The 19,174-nt window shown below is 45.1% G+C and overlaps 1 protein-coding gene across 2 annotated transcripts in view; it reads left to right on the top strand.

Moving 5' to 3' along the window:
• Positions 1 to 1,578: 1,578 nt before the first annotated feature.
• Positions 1,579 to 19,174, top strand: part of CCAR1 (cell division cycle and apoptosis regulator 1) — a 58,131-nt gene continuing 40,535 nt past the window's right edge. For both annotated transcript variants that reach the window (XM_066600641.1, XM_066600642.1), the window contains exons 1-2: positions 1,579 to 1,724; positions 12,673 to 12,786. In XM_066600641.1, the coding sequence (XP_066456738.1) occupies positions 12,711 to 12,786 (76 nt within the window). In that variant the 5' untranslated portion in view covers positions 1,579 to 1,724; positions 12,673 to 12,710. The remainder of the gene's footprint in view (positions 1,725 to 12,672; positions 12,787 to 19,174) is intronic.

Below are 19,174 nucleotides of genomic sequence, written 5' to 3' on the forward strand. Positions count from 1 at the left end.
TTTGATTGGTTTTGCAGCAGATTTACCTTTTCAATGGAATGGGTGAGGCCTGCTACGGATATACATGAAAATCTGCGTCAAAATCAGCAGCAGAAAATTGCTCCATTTCCACTACGTGTACGTAAACTAAGGGGTGGATTGTAGCTCAAAATCAGCTGTGCATCCGCGGCTGGTTTCAAGAGGTACCGCGATTCCCTCAACTCTAAAGTCTTTGCGTTCTCAGCGCTTCCTTCACCTGACGGCCTCCAGTGAGCGCAGCGCTGCTGGTCAACTGAAGCGGAAGTAGCATCGCCTGCGGCGCTCACTACAGGCCGCCGGGTGAAGGAGGTGCTGAGAGCGTGAAGACTTCACAGACGAGGTGAGCGCTGCGCCTCCTGAAATCAGATAACGATGCGCAGCTGATTTAGAGTCAAAATCCGTTCCAACGGGTGGATTTTGATTCTGTGTCTTTTGCGAAAATACTGCAGATTTAGCGATGGAATTTTCCGCTGCCGACATTCTTCAGCATTTCCGTTGTGTGTAAACGTACCCTAAGGACCCTATAGGGGTTTAGCCGCCAAGTCCCCTATAAATGTCTGATTGCTGGGACTGAGAACACCCTATGTGAATTGAGTGACCACCGCTCCACAGACACAATTACCGTTCGGTGTAAATGCAGCCAACGACCAAACGACGAACAACAAATCGCTCGCTTTTCGTTGTCGTTCATGGTATGCAGCATAATAACCATTATTGGCTCATTCACTTATCGTTCTGTTTAAATACCGATCGTTCAGTCGTTCATTTATACGGCAAATGCGAACAACTGAACGATTACTCAGTTGAACAAGCTAACGATGTATCTGCTGTATATACAGGCTGCAGTGACATCATTCGCTTGTTCAAACGAGATATCTGCTCGTACATACGGTCCCTAACATCTACGAGGTGAGTGGAGATTGCCGAGCGCATCGCTCTTTGCCTTCCCCGTAGAGCGGCAGTCGACTGCGCGTACAGCTCTATTCACACGAGTCATGGCTCTTGGGGTCTCCGGGGATCCAGTGGTCAAATCCCCAGCGACCATTTAAGAGTAGGAGATAAATGAAAGTGCTTTAAATGTTTATGTGCCAAAACATGGCACCTACGTAATGTACATCTCACCCTGCGAAAAACAATACGATTAAGTGTTGTGACGACTGGACTGCAAAAGACAAAAATAAAAATATTGTATACAGAGTTCTCTTTTATTACCCCCTCATTTCCTTGAAAAAGCTTTTCAAAGTCATTCTAATCTCCCTCACAGGCGACAACTTCAAATTATTTCCACCAACAAAATGGCCGCCAGCGACAGAACCACTTCAGTGACTAAATCCCAGCATCTCTTACAAGACACAACTGAGAGCATGGGGGTGGGAGGGGGGAGAAGAACTGGATAAAAACCCCGACTCGAGGTCTAGCCGTTACTGGTAATCCCCACACACCCTTATCCACCACCCTTCCCTATAATGGCGACTTCGTACAGAGCGCCGCCATTTTATAAAATTATCTTGACGCGTGACGCAATGACGCAACGTCTGGGACCACGTGCGCTCTTGTGTACGGAAAGAACACCGTACGAACAGTGTCCGCGGCGTGACGTGTTCTGCGTAGAGTAACTGGAAAGCTCGGCGCATGCGCAGTTGGCTGTCCACGACGGACCGGGCACAGATAACCATGGAGTCGGTGACAGTATGCAGCGGCGCCGGGTGAGTGTGTGATGCAGCTGTATTACCGGCTACGGGGGATGCACAGCTGTGTGTAGGATGGCCGAGCCTTACTAAGCGGCAGTGTGAGTGTGACATTGGAGGCTCCTTCCACTTGTGTCTGCAGGGCTGTGCTGCTCTTAGTTTGTTGTGTCTCTAGGATGTCGCACCGACTTGCAAGGAGTCAGGTGACCCCTGCGGGGGTCTCCACAGCTGCCTGCAGGGGGTCTTCACAGCTGCCCCCAGGCGCTTCACACGGCCGGACCCTACTTGTCTGATAATACAGCTCAATGTATCATTTTAATATGAGATCGGATGTTTTTGGTCGTCTTGGAGCAAATATTACATTCATAATTTTATTTATTTTTTTTTAAATTTACTGCGAGATCATATATTTTTTTTTATTACGGACCAAAACGCCTCAGTTTCATGAATTCGTTATATATTTTCCTCCCCCGCCATCCCGGTCAGTCGGGGAGCTGTCGTTGCTTTGCGTTGCTTCTGTTTTATTGCATTAGTATACGTGTGACCGTCTTCAGGGTGGCTTCGCACGGACATATTTGCGCGTGTACGAAACTTGGTGAACAGACCCCACTGATGCCAACTGGTTTGTACGCACTTCTGTATTTTGCACAGGCCTTTTTTTTTTTAATATGCTCTATTTTTCCTCAAAGAAGTCAATGGAGGGGGGTGCAAATGCGCGTGCAATACGGAGAGAATGTGCAATACGCTGCAGAATTCAGCTGGTGAAAGAACACATCTGGAACTCATTAGCTATTTCTTGCTGCACGCAAGTAAACGCGCCCGCAGGCCGAAATAGTACAGTAAGATATGCCGAACATGCGCAAAAAAGCCTTGCTCGTAGCTCAAAAACGTTGCTCTGAGGCGCGTGTGATCAAAATCTGCACCATAAGGCTTACTACACACGGGCGAGCGCCATATTGGGCCAAGAAACTGCGATATTGCGCTCATGAACGTGTTATCTACCCACGGATGTCAGACAATTTTCAAGTGATGTGTTTTGAGAAACGCGAGACGATAGAGCGTGCCTTAATTTGTTTTCCTTGATCACTTGTGTATAGGATTCCATTTAACCCTTTGCAATCCAATTTTGGATTCAGGGTTTCCTAGGGGGCTTTCTCTTTCTGCCATTATACAATGGCGCCATCTGCTGGCTAGAGCCAGTACTGCGGTATGTGACATACAGGAGAGGCCCCCGACAACAGAGCGGCCAGTAATATACAGTAAGAATGCCCTGCCGGACGTCTTCCGACATCAGAGCTGTACACCCTTCAATGAGAATGTCTTCAGACGTCAGACAGTGGATTGGAAAGGGTTAAAAGAAAGGCGTTCATATTCGCGAGCCTCGGAGCACCTGGATCTCAGGTGCGTTTGTTGGCCGCGTGAAACCGGCGTTAGTGCAAATTTAGAATTGATATCAGCTGCATAACCGCAGCTGATGTCAGAAGGTATGGCGCTCACCTCCGAAGTTTATGCCCTGTCAGCGCACCCTGTCCATTGGTACCCGATGGCTGCCAGTGAGCGCAGCACCGATGCTCAGGTGACGTAGAAGTGGCATCACCTGACCAGCAGCGGTGCGCTCACTAGCGCCCACCGGGGAGCACTGACAGCGCCAACACTTCAGAGATGGGGGGGAGCGCGGTATACTCTATTAGCTGCAGTTACAAAACATCTGATGCGCAAAAGCGCTGCACAAATACAGATACGCCCGTGTGAGTCCGGCTTTAGGCAGCGTTCCCACGTAACTGGTATCGGCTTGTGGCTGATACTCTGCCAAGTCATGGCTGGCAGTAGCCGCACGATCTTGCTGACCTCATCTGCGGGATCGCACTTGCATTGGCAGCCGTACCTAGGCGGGTTGGACTCCGCTGCTGCCATCCCATCTGCCTGCGGACGTGAGGCCATATACTTTCATTCGGATGCGGTAATCGCTGTAAGGCAAGGGGCGCTAGCGCATGTACACACGCGTTTGCAGGATGGGCATTGTGGCTTTCTGCGCGCCTGTACGTGTTTTACTGTATTTTTTGTGTGCGCATCTAGTACGTATTTGCACATGCCAAAAAAAAAAGTATGCGCCAATTGATTTCAATGGGGAATTAGGTTAAATTAGGTTAATATGCGCTACGTTCGTGCGTAATACGGAAATAGAACATGCGCATACTTTTGAACGAAATACGTGCTCAAAATATCTTCTTTTAAACAAACCCATTGGCTTACTCACTGCGTATTTCGTGCGCAAATTTGGCATGTGCAATACACTACGCAAATATGTCTGTGTGAGGAAGCAGTCTGTGCGGGGATGAGGAACTAGTAATATCAATGGTTTTCCCCGTACAATTCGCACTGTTGTCGGAAGAACATTTTCAGCTCCCATGAGGGGAAGTGCTGCCGAAAACCCACATGTATGACCGCAGAAAGGATTTAGTTGGTGACAAGTGTTAGTCGGCTGACCGCTGGACGCGTTTACGTGGGGCGACGGTCCGGACCAAGTGTTCCCACAGCCAGTCGCCATCGACCTTCCTCCTCATATACTAATATAATAAATCTGTGTGTGTGTGTGTGTGTGTGTGTGTGTGTGTGTCACACACACACACAGACACACACACACACACCTCATTTTAAATTCCTTTTGTGTGTCTATAGATAAAATACACGGGCAACGCCGGGTAATCAGCGATCTGTCTGTTTGTGTCGGATACAATTTCACAGTTCTGCTCCGATTTGGGTGAAATTTTGCATAAGCGTTCTTCAGCATCGGGCGACACATACTGGCGGAATTCTAAATAGAAAACTCACTGATTTCCCCTTTAATTTATTTTGCCAATAGCAACCAATCACAGCTCATCATTAGAGATGAGCGAGCGTACTCGGCCACACCCCTTTTTCGCCCGAGCACCGCGATTTTTGAGTACTTCCGTACTCGGGCGAAAAGATTCGGGGGGCGCCGTGGGTGAGTGGGGGGTTGCCGCGGGGAGTGGGGGGGTCGAGGGGGAGAGAGAGGACTCCCCCCTGTTCCCTGCTGCTACCCCCCGCACCGTCACGCCCCCCGGGGCCCCCCCGAATCTTTTCACCCGCGTACGGAAGTACTCGAAAATCGCGGTGCTCGATCGAGTAATTACTCGAAACGAGTACATTCTTTCATCTCTACTCATCATTCATTTCTCATACTGCTGAGGTAAAATGAAAGCTGTGCTGTGATTGGTTGTTATATATTATACTGTTGAGGTAAAATGAAAGCTTCGCTGTGATTGGTTGCTATTTCTTATACAGCTCAGGTAAAATGAAACCCGTGCTGTGATTGGTTGCTATTTCTTATATTACTGAGGTAACATGAAAGCTGTGCTGTGATTGGTTGCTATTTCTTATACTGCTGAGGTAACATGAAAGCAGTGCTGTGATTGGTTGCTATTTCTTATATTACTGAGGTAACATGAAAGCTGCGCTGTGATTGGTTGCTATTTCTTATATTACTGAGGTAACATGAAAGCTGCGCTGTGATTGGTTGCTATTTCTTATATTACTGAGGTAACATGAAAGCAGTGCTGTGATTGGTTGCTATTTCTTATATTACTGAGGTAACATGAAAGCTGTACTGTGATTGGTTGCTATTTCTTATATTACTGAGGTAACATGAAAGCTGCGCTGTGATTGGTTGCTATTTCTTATATTACTGAGGTAACATGAAAGCTGTGCTGTGATTGGTTGCTATTTCTTATACTGCTGAGGTAACATGAAAGCAGTGCTGTGATTGGTTGCTATTTCTTATATTACTGAGGTAACATGAAAGCTGCGCTGTGATTGGTTGCTATTTCTTATATTACTGAGGTAACATGAAAGCTGCGCTGTGATTGGTTGCTATTTCTTATATTACTGAGGTAACATGAAAGCTGTGCTGTGATTGGTTGCTATTTCTTATACTGCTGAGGTAACATGAAAGCAGTGCTGTGATTGGTTGCTATTTCTTATATTACTGAGGTAACATGAAAGCTGCGCTGTGATTGGTTGCTATTTCTTATATTACTGAGGTAACATGAAAGCTGTACTGTGATTGGTTGCTATTTCTTATATTACTGAGGTAACATGAAAGCTGCGCTGTGATTGGTTGCTATTTCTTACATTACTGGGGTAACATGAAAGCTGCGCTGTGATTGGTCACTGTTTCTTTCTTTCCTTACACAGCTGAGGTAAATATATGCAACAACTAATGACATCAATGAACATTGCAGCTAAAATAAATATTCCTGAAGATGATTGTGCGTAAGGCTTCCTGCCCGCGGCCGGGTCGGATTCCAACTGCGAAATATCGTAGCGGAATCAGACCCAGTGTCCCCAGAGACTCCATTCTCACCTCTCTGGACCCGCCGCGAAAGTGTCTCGGCCGGCGAGCATGTGCTCCCAGTGTACTTCTGCAGTGCTCACTGCAGAAGGTTCGAGGGCCGGATGGCTTCCATTAACTGCAATGGAAGCTGTCCGTGCAATTTTCCGCACATAATAGAACATTCTGGCATTCTTCCCCCGCGAGGGGAAACTTGCAGCTGTTTTCCACTCTTGGGGGAAGGGGAGAATTGTTTAACATAGCATGTCTATGGACGGACATTGCTGCGGAATTCATAGCGGGTGTCTGATCGCGAATTCCGCAGCGATAATCCATCGGTGGGCGTTCGGCCTAAGGTTGATGTGCAATTGCGCAGCGCCTCATAATCACATTTTTGATGAACAAATAATTTGGGACCGCTGCAAAATGGCGCAGTAACATCAGTTATTATGTAGAAGAAGGAAATAATTTTGAAAGCCCCATTTCTAATAACTAATCCCTGCGCTTATATACAACGCACGGGTATATCCCCTAGTAGATAATAAGCGCAAAATATATAGTTCCGTTCTGGCGCAACCTACAAATGTTGTAGAGGAAGAGGAGGAAGCGATGTTAACAAGATCCTTGGGGAGACAACCGACATGAAGGGGATAGACGTGGGAGAGGTAAGTTACCGGAGCCCCTGAGCGAGGACCACCACTAGATATATGGCACCGTGTCAGCTCTGTGAGCGCCGAGTGCAGTAGTGACAGCTGCAGCGCTCGCTCACTTATCTGTTAATGTGCTGTAGTTTGGGAGAACTTGCATCCTCTTCAGTCCGTCTATGTAGGCTCCCCAACCCTCCGGCTGCTGATTGACAGCTGGCTCCCTATTACAGCGCATGAGGAGAAATGTCAGTCAGCAGCGGGAAGGCTGGGGGCTGTGTATCAGGGATGAAATGTAAGTTCTCCAAAACTGCTGTGTGTGAACACATAAGTGATAGACTGCTGCGATGGGGATATGCCGCTGGCCCCCGCGCGTTACGTTGTCTCCAGAGCCATGTCCGAAGGTATGGAAAAAATGTATGAGAAACTATATATATATATATATATATATATATATATATGTATGTGTGTATATATACTATTTTGTGGATGTGGGAAGCTTTGCAAAGTGAAGGGTCTGTGGGATAGGAACAAAGTAACCAACTCTTAGACTATTTTAAATACCTACCGTGTTTCCCTGAAAATAAGACAGTGTCTTTTATATTAATTTTTGTTCAAAAAGGTTTAACTGTTTTACATGTATAGCTGCCTGGACACTATTTAAATTGACTTTTTTAATTAACTGTTAGCAGCGCTTAATTTTGGAGTAGGGCTTATGTTTCAAGCATCCTCAAAAAGCCTGAAAAATCATTTTGCATCCTCAAAAATTCTGGAAAATCATGATATGTCTTATTTTCAGGGAAACAGGGTAATAACAAATAGTTAGATTTTGCTCATTCACACAAGCCTATTTCTGCGCAAAATACACAGTAAATAGAACCTATTGATTTCAATGGATTCATTCACATGAGTATTTTTCACATGATTTAGGCCTCATGTCCACGGGGAAAATCAGGTCTGCTCCGGATTCTCCATGGAGAATCTGCAGCGGGTCCCTCCTGCCCCGCGGACATGAGGCATTAAAATAAGAATTAAACTCCCCTCTCGCCTGCTCCGGATCTTCCCTTCGCCGCAGTGTCATCTTCTCTGCGTCGCGGCCGGATCTTCTTTCTTCGGCCCGGCGGATGCGCAGGGCACGTCGGGGACGTGCCCCACGCATGCGCTGGCCCGAAGAAAAAAGATCCGGCCGCGACGCAGAGAAGATGGAGCCGTGGTGAAGGGAAGAACCGGAGCGGGTGAGTAAATTCCGATTTTTGTCTCCCGTGGATCCGGACGGCTTCCATAGGCTGCAATAGAAGCCCGCGGGAGCCGTCCCCGCAGGAGACCCGCACGAAAATGGAGCATGGTCCAGATTTTTTTCATGCTCCATTTTTTTAAAAATCACTTTTTTATTGACCATCCGCGGGTATTTATCTACCCGCGGGCGGTCAATGCATCCCTATGGGGTGCGGATCCGCGGGCAGGAGAAGAGTTAAAATCCGCTGTGGATTTTAATTCTTCTTTTGCCCGTGGACATGAGGCCTTAGAGTCGCATAAAAAAACACGCTGCTTAACCTATCTTGGCGTACATTTGCGGATCGAAATAGCCCATTGAAAACAATGGGCATGCGTGAATGGGCACGGCATGCACAGAAAACGTGTATTTGTTGCACATATATGCACAAAATCAGTGATTTTGTGCATATTTTTTTTCCCTGTGCGCAAACATTGTGCATTTGGACACAGGAATACACAGCGGAGCTGGCGGGTTACGCGGGCCTAAACGCACTTTAGTCACACCAGCAAACAGCGCATTTGCACAATCGAAATGCACTTATGCCCGTGTGAACAAGACAATAGGCTGGATTCACACGAGCGTATATGTATTTATGCATGCATTTGCACTGTGTTTTTGTGGAATGGGTGTTGCGTATTTGCGTGCAAGTGTGTTGTTTTTTTTTTGTTTTTGTTTTTTTTACTGTTTTTTTTTTTTTTTTCTTACACATGCCAATAATCATGCGTCAATGCTTTGACCCATTGCAACGGCCAGTTAGTTTAATGAGTTCTATAGGTGCTCTTTGAAGTCAATGGATTGTATTTTCGGCGTATTGCGTGCACAAATGCACCCTCGTAAATCCGGCCTTGGACTATGTTTCCACACAGTGATTTCAGGTCAATTTTACAATTTTTTTTTTTAAGCGTATGTTAAGCGCACATATTGAAAATCGCACACGTTTTACAGCGAGATGCCACGGTTCTATGATACAGCGTTCTGCACTGAAATCACCAACATGCACCTCAAAAACGCCATAGAGACGCTGTAAAACAATGCTGAAATCACGGCCTGGAAACAGCCAGACTGTATATGTAGTATAGAACTGAAGCCAAAACTAATCAAGATGTTCATGCCATTCTGTACAGCTAAAACAGTGTGCGCTATTTTGGCGCTATTGTGCATTGTCGTGTACGGTGTGTCCCATGAACTGTCACCTGCACACTACAGATGCTGCCGCCTTACAAAGCGGTTTCTGCCAGTAGTTCTGTCCACACCTCGGCACACACCTTGCTTAATGATACACCTGATGAAGGGCATTGTTCAAAGTCATTTGCAGCCGGCGTGCTCAGGAAATATTTCTATGTAATTGGCGTATCTTGGAGAGCGTGTGCGCAATGTAAAGACCCTGCCCGCTACGATCCAACGCACTCCGGACAGTGGAGAGGGGTATGTAAAGTGTAACTCTTCTGTCAAAAAAGTTTTGTGGCGTCATAGGGAAGTTTCAAATATTTTGATCGGCGCTGCGGCCCCCCACGATTGCTAGAAAGGCTTTCTGTTGAGCCTGTCGTCAGCTTGTGAGCGACCACAGCACACAATGGAACTCTTCTACTAATTCATGCAATTGGTGGGGTCTGCGTGCCAATTAAAAACTTTTTTTTTTAATATATGCATTTGAAGGATAGCTAAAAAGTCATTTGCGAGCCGCTACAATGTAAAGTTCTATTTTGGTGTTTGAAAGGCACCGAATTCACTCTTGTCATGTCCATTGTCAGTGATTGCACTCTCGCAGGGCTGCTCCTGCGCTGCGTGCTCCATGGGCTCGTTTCCTTATAACTCTTCATAGCGTGTGGGCGGAGCCTGATCTGATGGAATACATTCTGTATATAGCCCAGCATGTCGGCTCTCTATGAATAGTGAGGGCTCATTCACACGGGTGTAAGCGTATTTCGGTCGCATTAATATGCTGCATATTTACGTGATTGAAAGTCGCATACGCCCGTGTATTTCGCCCCTGCTTCTGTGTGTTTTTGCACGCATGAAAAAAATACACAGAAGGGCCTATTGATGTGCTGCGCTGATACGCATGGAGTATGCAGGTTTCTTGCGTATTCACTGCATATCAGCACAGCAAATCGATGACCTTTTGTGACGCGTAATACGCACCAAAATAGGACATGCTGCATAATTTTTCATGCGTGAATGAACCCTTTGAAATCATTGGGCTCTAATCACTGCATACTACTTGTGTAATATGTGGCGCAAAGATGCCCATGTGAACGAGATGCCCGTGTTTTAATGAGTTTGTTTGATATGCGCAAATTTTTCCCTACCATTTAATTCACACAAAAAACAAACAAACAAACAAAAAAACCCGCAGCATGCTCTATTTTCCTGCATCAAAAGTCAATGGGGGTACATGAATAATACGCTAGGAGATGCGTGTAGCCGTGTGTAATTGGGCAGAACAAAAGAACACATCCTGAACTCATTAGACTAATTATGACCGAGACCATTGGTGCATATTTTTTTGAGCACACAAGTGGAAATGACTTGCATACACACAGTACAGTAAATTATGCTAATGTGCACGCAAAAAAGCAACGTTCGTTCGGCAAAAACGTTGCGCTCATGCACGCTCAAAATACGGTCATGTTCTCGTGAATCTGGCCTGCGGCTGGTCTCACACAGCTGAAAAAAGCGCACAAGATTTGTGCGTTGCGAGATGTACGAGTATGAACCCCATTCTTTTCTTTCACGGCCCAATATTGCGCTCGCCCGTGGGTAGGCAGCCTTAGAGGATTGTTTTGTGTTGGGATTAGACTGACTTTTGTAAAAAGTTTTCCTCAAAGTGTAGAACTTCCCACCGCGTGGAAAAAGGTACACATTCATTACCATAGAGAGAAGAAGAGTGCAACCGAAATCGTATACACCTCACACCACTGGATGCCCATTCCTTACTTGTGTGACCCCAGACTAGAATTACTGTCTTGCTTCAGTCGTTATGCCTGAGCAAACAACTGCTGATGTTTGTAATCTGTATTACTCATAAAGTAATTATGGAGTTGTTACTCCTTCGATGGATCGTCTGTCTTGTGCAACAAGAGCAAGAGTTATAATTTGACTCTCCTCACCTAAAGGAAGGGGATATGCAGGACATAACTAAGACCTTTCCTTAGGATATCCGATCTATAGCGGCCTAACTCTCAACGCCGCCACCGGTTAGCGCCTTGAAGTGGCTGCGGCATCCAGGCACGCTTTACTGCCTCTTCACTGTACAGCGGCGGCGCCTGTTATTGCAACTCACTCCCATTCACTTTAATGGCAAACCTGACCAAGGGTTTAGACCAAGCCAGAAAAATGCTGTATATTGACTACAATGTACGTCCGGCAGCGCCATAATTGATCATCCATACAAAATGAATACAAGATGTTCGGAACAACTTCCCTGGCAGCAGTTCTGCCTACTCATTACATTATTAGTCATAACTAATATAGGTCAGCGCAACTAATTTTAACCACTGTTAACATCTTATGTACCCCGCTATACATAAGCGCTTCTCTCCTCTGTTTAAAGCGACCCTCCAGTCCTGGAGAAACAAAGATGGCTGCACCACATATCCTACTCCCTGATGCGCACTATGCATCAGTAGTCTAAGGGCTTAAACGCACAGGAGCATGCACAAATAGGCTTGCCGCTTTGCAGCATATCTGCGCATGGACCAGTGATTTTTTTTTTTGGACTATTTAAACTCTTCGTTATTGCGCATGTGTCTAAAACAAAGAAAAAAATCACGGCCATCTGAAAAAGCCCTAAGATACGGCATGCTGACGTGACTCGTCAGCACTAATCAATCAAAGCTAGTGTAGTGTCTTAGACCAGCTTCACACGAGCGTATTTGCATGTGAAACTTTTGCGCGCACAGAAAGCAGAATCCATTGATTTCAGTAGGTTAGTTGACAAGCGTGTATTTTGCATGCACAATTCCGTTGAAAAAAAAACCCCAAAACCCTGCAACAAGCTCTGTTTTCCTGCGCAAAAAAGCACATCTTGCACTCATTAAGGAATTTGATCATGTCAATGGCTGCGAGCATCAGTGCATATTTTTTTGGTGCGCGCAGTTGTACACGGCTTAAACAAAAAGTACAGTAAAAAACAGTTGTGCGCGCAAATATGCGACTTCCATTCCGCGAATACGCTTGCGTTGGTGTTAAGGTGAGCCTTAGACTACTGATGCATACTAATGTGCGGTGTACATCAGGTAGTCAGAGAAGCGAATCGGCCATCTTTGATTCTGGACCAGAGGGTCACTTTGATGCTTCACTCCGATGACCACAATGTCACACGCAGAGGCTGTGGCCCATCAAGATCCCCCACAATCTTTTATTGATGCTTATCCTTTGCAGGAAATTTCACCGTCGGCTTGTGTCCACATGCAACTCCAATCCACAAAACATCCGCTTACGTTACGTGCGGTTTCTGTTGTGGAGTTTCACTGCAGACGTCACTACATTGTCACATGAAAACCGCTGGGAGAATCCGCAGCAGAAATTGACATTGACGTGTGTGTGGAGCATAAAATCCGCACAGCCGGTCAGTCTGGATGGGCAAATCTGATCCTAAAGCTGTTTTCACACTTTTAGGATCGGGGACTCTGCCTTCCTGATTCGGGGGTGATAAACCTAAATGTGAATTCTTTTTTTCCATTTGTCTTGCAGGTTATAGGAACATCCTAGTGTGACGTTCTCCGTTCACAATGGCTCAGTTTGGAGGACAGAAGACCCCTCCACCATGGGCTCCTCAGTTCACAGCAACCGCAGTATCGCAGCCAGGTAACGTCTGGACGGATCTTGTCAACATATATATATATATATAATATATATATATATATATATATATATATATATATATATATATATATATATATATAATTAGGCAGATATGCACATAACTAGATTTATTGCAGATTGGGTACAATCCAGACATATGTTCTTAACGAGCCGTAATATACGGCCTGGCCGCTCCATTAGTGACCGTTATGTGGGCTGAAGTAATAAAGAGTTAACATGCAGACTATAAATAAACAGAAAGCGATCTTTCCGAGAAGGTCCTCTCTTATGTGTCACTGCTGCTATAAGATTTATCTTTCTGGGTTGTATACTACTGAAAGATCTTTTAGCTTTTTTTTTTTTTTGTAATATATATTCCCTTATTGGGGTTGCTTTAGGGGTTTTGGCGGGTTCAAATGTGCTTTGTTCCTGTAAGTAATGTTAATTTAAAAAAAAAGTAAGAAAATTTAATATAGTAACCATTAAAATGCAGGTAGATACAGGGGGGGGGGGGGAGTGGGGGAATGAAAACACACATGAAATGCACTGAGCTGCTCTTTTTACCCCTGCTTGGCTGAGAGTTTTCCCGCTAAATTTGTGTTTACTTCACCTCTTGCCCTGCTCTGGGTGATTTTGGGAGCAGCTGGTAACAGCATCTGAGTGGCTGAAACCCCTTACCAATAGAACCCTGTTGCTCAGATCACTTCTGCCCGGCAGCATCTGTCTCCTATTGCCTCCACTTAAACTGGTTTCTACATGTCTTACTGAAATATCATTTATAATCCCATGTAATTTAAGGCATATATTTTGTACAGTGTTTCCATATTTTTGTACAACCCTGTACATCATTCATACAAGAAATCTTTCAGTCGTTCACATTCGCTGTATAAATGAGAACGACTGAATGATCGGTATTTAAACCGAACGATAAGTGAACGAGCCAACGATTATTTTTAGGCTTAACAAAAAGCGAATGGTTTGTCGTTCAGTTGTTGGCTGCTTTTACATTAAACGATTATTGTTTCATTTCGCTCGTTTGAACAATTTTTTTTGAAGAATATTTGTTCCATGTAAAAGGATCTTGGATCATACAGTCGGGATCCCACTGCTGGCCACTAGTGATCTCTATTGCCCTTACATATCGAACCAGGAGGATTTGACATATTATCCTATATTTTACCCAGCTGTCTGATGAAGAGGTCTGTGAACCTCGAAACGTGTTACCTGCTGATTCACAATAAAGCGTATGCTCTTTTAAGCAATACCAATCGACTCCGCTCTTCTTCTGAGTCGGTGCTTGCTAACAGTTCGCCCCCAGAGTCTTAACTCTTTTAAATCCCCTTCAAAAACTGTATCCTACGCTAATTTGACTGTTGATCAACATACCTACTAGGCCGGCAGCACCTTCTCTCCATCTGCCTTACAGCGCCTTCTAGTACACAGCACATGGGTGTATCACCCCTGTCTTGAATTGCCTCTTAAGGGCACTCTACCCAGATCTTTTTCCTCATATGCCATCGTATGTAAGGGCGATTTGACCAATAATTTGATCGCCCCATTCTGGCAGATTATATTCCTGTGTTTATGGCCAGCTTTAGATGGAAGTCTTTACTCTCTCCCACATTTACCAAATCTTTACAGCAGTAGATGGAGCAAATTGGGTAATAGAAATGTATTGAAGTAGTGCCACAAATGTAATCCTCTAATATTTTAGTAGGTTCCAAGGTTTCTTTGGTATAAAGCTTGTACAAGGCCGGTAACTCCTAGGAATGAACTTGGACATAGAGCCCTGAAATATGTCCATGCTGCCCTCGCTGCGGCCATGTTATACTCCAAAGTACTGCAGTGTTTTAGAGAAGTAATAGCTGTAATCAGTGTCACCTCAGGAAGAAGTATCTGCTAGGCAGCTCCTTTTCTTTCCCTGTCTGTACACAAATGGGGAGAGACCTGTCAATCAGGCTGAGCCAGGTGAGGGGAGCAACCCAGCAGATACGTCTCCCCCACCTATCCACCTGCGGATAGGTGATTAAAGGTAATCTTGTGATAATCCCTTAACCCCTTAAGGACATGGCCTATTTTAGGCTTAAAGGGGTTGTCTCACGAAAGCAAGTGGGGTTAAGCACTTCTGTATGGCCATATTAATGCACTTTGTAATATACATCGTGCATTGAATATTGGCCATACAGAAGTTATACACTTACCCCCTCCGGTGCTGGCGTCCCCGTCTCCATGGCGCCGACCAAAGCTGCCTTCTCCCTGGATTAGGCGCGCTTGCGCTGAAGGGGCCGCTCCGGCCATACAGCGCCATACAAAATACAATATGGCCATACAGAAGTGTATAACCCCACTTGCTATCGCGGGACAACCCCTTTAAGGACGAAACGATTTTTGATGGATCTTCGTCTTCATTTTTCAAAAGCCACAACTTTTTTTATTTTTCCGTTGACCCTGCCATATAAGGGCTTGTTTTTTGCATGGCGAACTGTATTATTTATCGGTGCCAAATTTTGGGGATTTTTTTTTTCTAAATCGCTGCATTCAAAGTCCTATAACTTTTTTTTTTATTTTTCCACGGGCGGGGCTCTATGAGGGCTTATTTTTTGCAAGATGAGCTGTAGTCTTTATTGGTACCATTAGCATTTTGCTCCAGTTTTTTTAGTGTTTTTTTTGTTTTTTTACAATTTTTGCCGTGCAGGATGAAAAGAATGTTCAACTTGGCATACGCGCCGTTACAGACACGACGATACCAAATATGTGGGATTTTTTTTTTTATGCTAATATGAGAAAAAGTACAGAAAAAGGGGTTTTCTCTACATTTTTTTTTTCACATTTTTATTTTTTGTACATTATTTTTATCTTTGCTTTTTACACCATTTTTCTCCCTCTGGGGGATTTAGAGCACAGCACCGAAGATCGCAGTGATAAGGCATTGCAGGACTTCTCTCCTGCAATGCCTTATCGCTTATTACAACGATCCTAGGCAGTGGTAATACAGGACCCCTGTAGGTGGCATCCTGTTACCATGGCAAGCAGCCGGGGCTCTCTGCAATTACATCGCGAGAGCCCAATGACGTCACAGAGGGAGCGCACTCCCTCTGTGAACCCTTCCCATGCCGTGATCTACAGAGATCAGGCAGGGAAGGGGTAACAGCGGGGGTCGCTGCTCCAATGCACCCCCACTGTTGCAGCAGGAGGTCGGCTATCGGTGACAGCCAGCTCCCACCGCTGGATAGCGCGAGATCTCTTCTGATCTCACGCTATCCACATAATGTAAGGGTACGTCCAGTCGTGGGAAGTACCCTGCTGCCAGGACGTACCCAGGACGTACCCATATGTCCTGAAGCGGGAAGGGGTTAAAAGGGGTTGTACCAAGATTACAAGTTATCCCCTATCCATAGAATAACTTGTTGATCGGTGGGGGTCTCACTCCTAAGATCCCCACCGATCTCTGCAGTGAGACCCCCACTGATCAGCAAGTTATCCTCTGGATAGGGAATAACTTGTAATCTTACAACCCCTATAAAGAAATAGTACTTATAATGCGGGAGAATATAGGCACGGCCAATTCTCTAATTCTCCACGATGGGTTACCCCAGGGGGTTTTTAAATGGGGAACTTTTATTATTCCTACAAAGCATTTCATCCATGCTGATGATATAAAAAAAAGTAATTTAAATAGGCAACTTCTGTACTTAATGCATTTATTACCGGTGACTTATAATTACACTCTTATTTTTAGGGTATAATTAAGGGATAAAGCTTTAAGTGCTAATATAAAAGGAACACTACTTTAGGTTGTAAGAGTGCTATGAAATAATCATCGTATGTTACTTTGTTAGGATCATACTAGTAGATTGGAGGCACTCGGATGTACAGTAGGGACTATAACAGGTTATTTTCATCCACGTTACATGGATGTCTGTGGCCAGGGACCAGCTAGAGTCAACACACAGTGACATTGCGCACTTGCTGCATGCACTATCTTGGCATGTATGCATGCATAATACGCGCCACAATAGAACATGCTGTGATTTTTCTTATGTAGATAATATACGCAATTTGTCTGAAGAAGAAAGTATGCGATATTGGTACAGTATATTACACGTGCGTAATGCACAACTACCAAACACTCTTAAAGTGCCAGTCGTTGGTGTTTGCTGTCCAGACTCTGTGAGGTTAAAATGGCTTAATTAATTAAAAAATACTCCCTGTTCTTGCTGTCGGTTCGCACTTATCTCGGGACTGCAGATGTGCCTTGCTGACTACATCTAGGAGTGATGACTGGCGAGCGGGAACAGGTTCGGTGACAGCAGTCATCTCCATACTGCTGCACAGAGCCGCACTTGATGACTCAGGAACGTTTTTTCTGCTGACACCAACTAATGAGATCCAAGTTTTTCCAGACTCCTTAAAGTTTGTCACTTCACTCTTCGTATTGCTAACCTTAAGCAGTCCATGGTTTCATGTCGCTTTGGCATCATGAGGCCTGAGATGTTGCGTGGGCTGTCAGATACGACTCCATAAATGTTGGTAGAAGTTTGAAGCTACATGTACAGGAACGCGAATGTGACCTGCGTGTCGAAAGATGAGATGATGTTCTCTGCCAAATGCACTCCAGAGCCTGCAAGAAAACCAGAGCGGGCAAATGCTTTATGTTCCCCTTCTTGGCACTACTCAATGCCAGCTGTGTTGTAAGATTCAAGGAAGGCTCTAATTACAGCACATCATTTAATTACATAGAATATTATTTTACTGCCATAGAAAAGCACAGTCATGTGTGGACACATCCTTCACCGCAGAGCTGATACAGTAATAGTAGAAGTATCACCCAGCTTTCCCACAAATGGAGCTTTCTAGGAAGCGACTGAATAGAAGGTTTAGCAACATTATAGCCCAGGGACTATTAGCGGCTAACGTGTGCAATGACTATTTTACTGCCACACAGAGATATGAGCTGTAATGGCCATACATGTAAGGTGGTTGTGGGCTGAACTCCCACCGCTGACCTTTTCCTATATTCTTCACCAGTGTTATAGGGCGAGGACTGAAACCGCACTACTGTGTGTGTTTTTTTGGGTTTTTTTGTCAGCTCGCTGTGTTAGGCTGGGTTCACGCAGGGCAGATTTTCTGCAGAAATTCCATCCGGAATTTCGCCACGGAAAAATCTGCCTGCGGCTGCTAATCCCAGGATTATCCAGCCATGTGGACGAGATTTCTTAGAAATCTCATCCACACGGGATGGTGAATCCGTTGCGGCAAAACCGGCGCAGATTTGCCGGCCGCAGCATGTCCATTCTTTTATTTTTTTTTCCTGTTGCTGCAGCGCTCTCCTCTATGGGATCGCCGGCCGCAACGGAAAAGCGTGTAGCCAAACAGCTCCAAAATCCGCTGCTAAGTGCTGCGGGTTTTGAAGCAGCGCTTTCCCAGCGGAAATCTCATGGTTTTTCGCAGCGGCCAAACCGCGAGATTTCCACCTGGAATACGCCGTGTGAGGGCGTATTTGTGTGTGGAAAATTTACGCGTGCAATACGGAGAGAATATAACCCGTCGATTTCAATGTGTTTATTAACATTTCCATATTTTTTGCGCACACTTCGGTCACGTGAAACAAATAAAATGCAGTATGCTCTACTTTTCTGCACATTTGCGCACCAAAAGTCACCATGGAATTCAATGGGGGTTGTGCAGAGGTGCGCAGTGTACAAGGAGATGCGTGATATGTTGCGTACTTCAGCTGGAATAAAAACACATCTGGAACTAATTGGCATCATCTTTGCTGCATGTAAATAAACGTGCCCTGCGGGCAGAAGTACAGTAATATACGCCACTACAAGCGCAAAAAAGCATAGTTTGTTCCACAAAAATGCAGCACTAAGACTTGCACAAACGTGCATACTCTAATGTGAAGGAGGCCGTAAGGCTCTTAAGGGGTTGGCCAATCATCAGATAAACAAACCTTGATATGTTTGTTCCCAATCATTGGTCAACATAAACATATCCACGATCAGCCAGAATTAAGTTTGGGCAATTAATTGCCATTTTCCTGAGTTGCGATTCTGACTTTTATCACAATTGTGAAATGGATATTGGCCCCACCCGAGGGGCAGTGGGGTGTGCCTGCTACCGGGCAGTGTGCTGGATGCTGACAAGACAGTGCAGGAATCAAGCATGAAGCTAATTGGTTGAGTCTCATCAATGTCTGTAGAGAATATTAGCACAAGGGAGAAGGCTGTGCGGCTGAAGAGTAGAGGGGAGTGAACTTTTTAAAAGGGCGGCTCGGTAGTATCGCCGAATTCCACCAAAAAAGTTCATTTTAGCCAAAATTTAGTCAAACTAAACTGGAAGTTCATAACAACGATAAAACTAGCATTGAACACTAAGAGCCTTGGAA

Source organism: Eleutherodactylus coqui, chromosome 4, assembly GCF_035609145.1.
Source record: "Eleutherodactylus coqui strain aEleCoq1 chromosome 4, aEleCoq1.hap1, whole genome shotgun sequence".
NCBI lineage: Eukaryota > Metazoa > Chordata > Amphibia > Anura > Eleutherodactylidae > Eleutherodactylus > Eleutherodactylus coqui.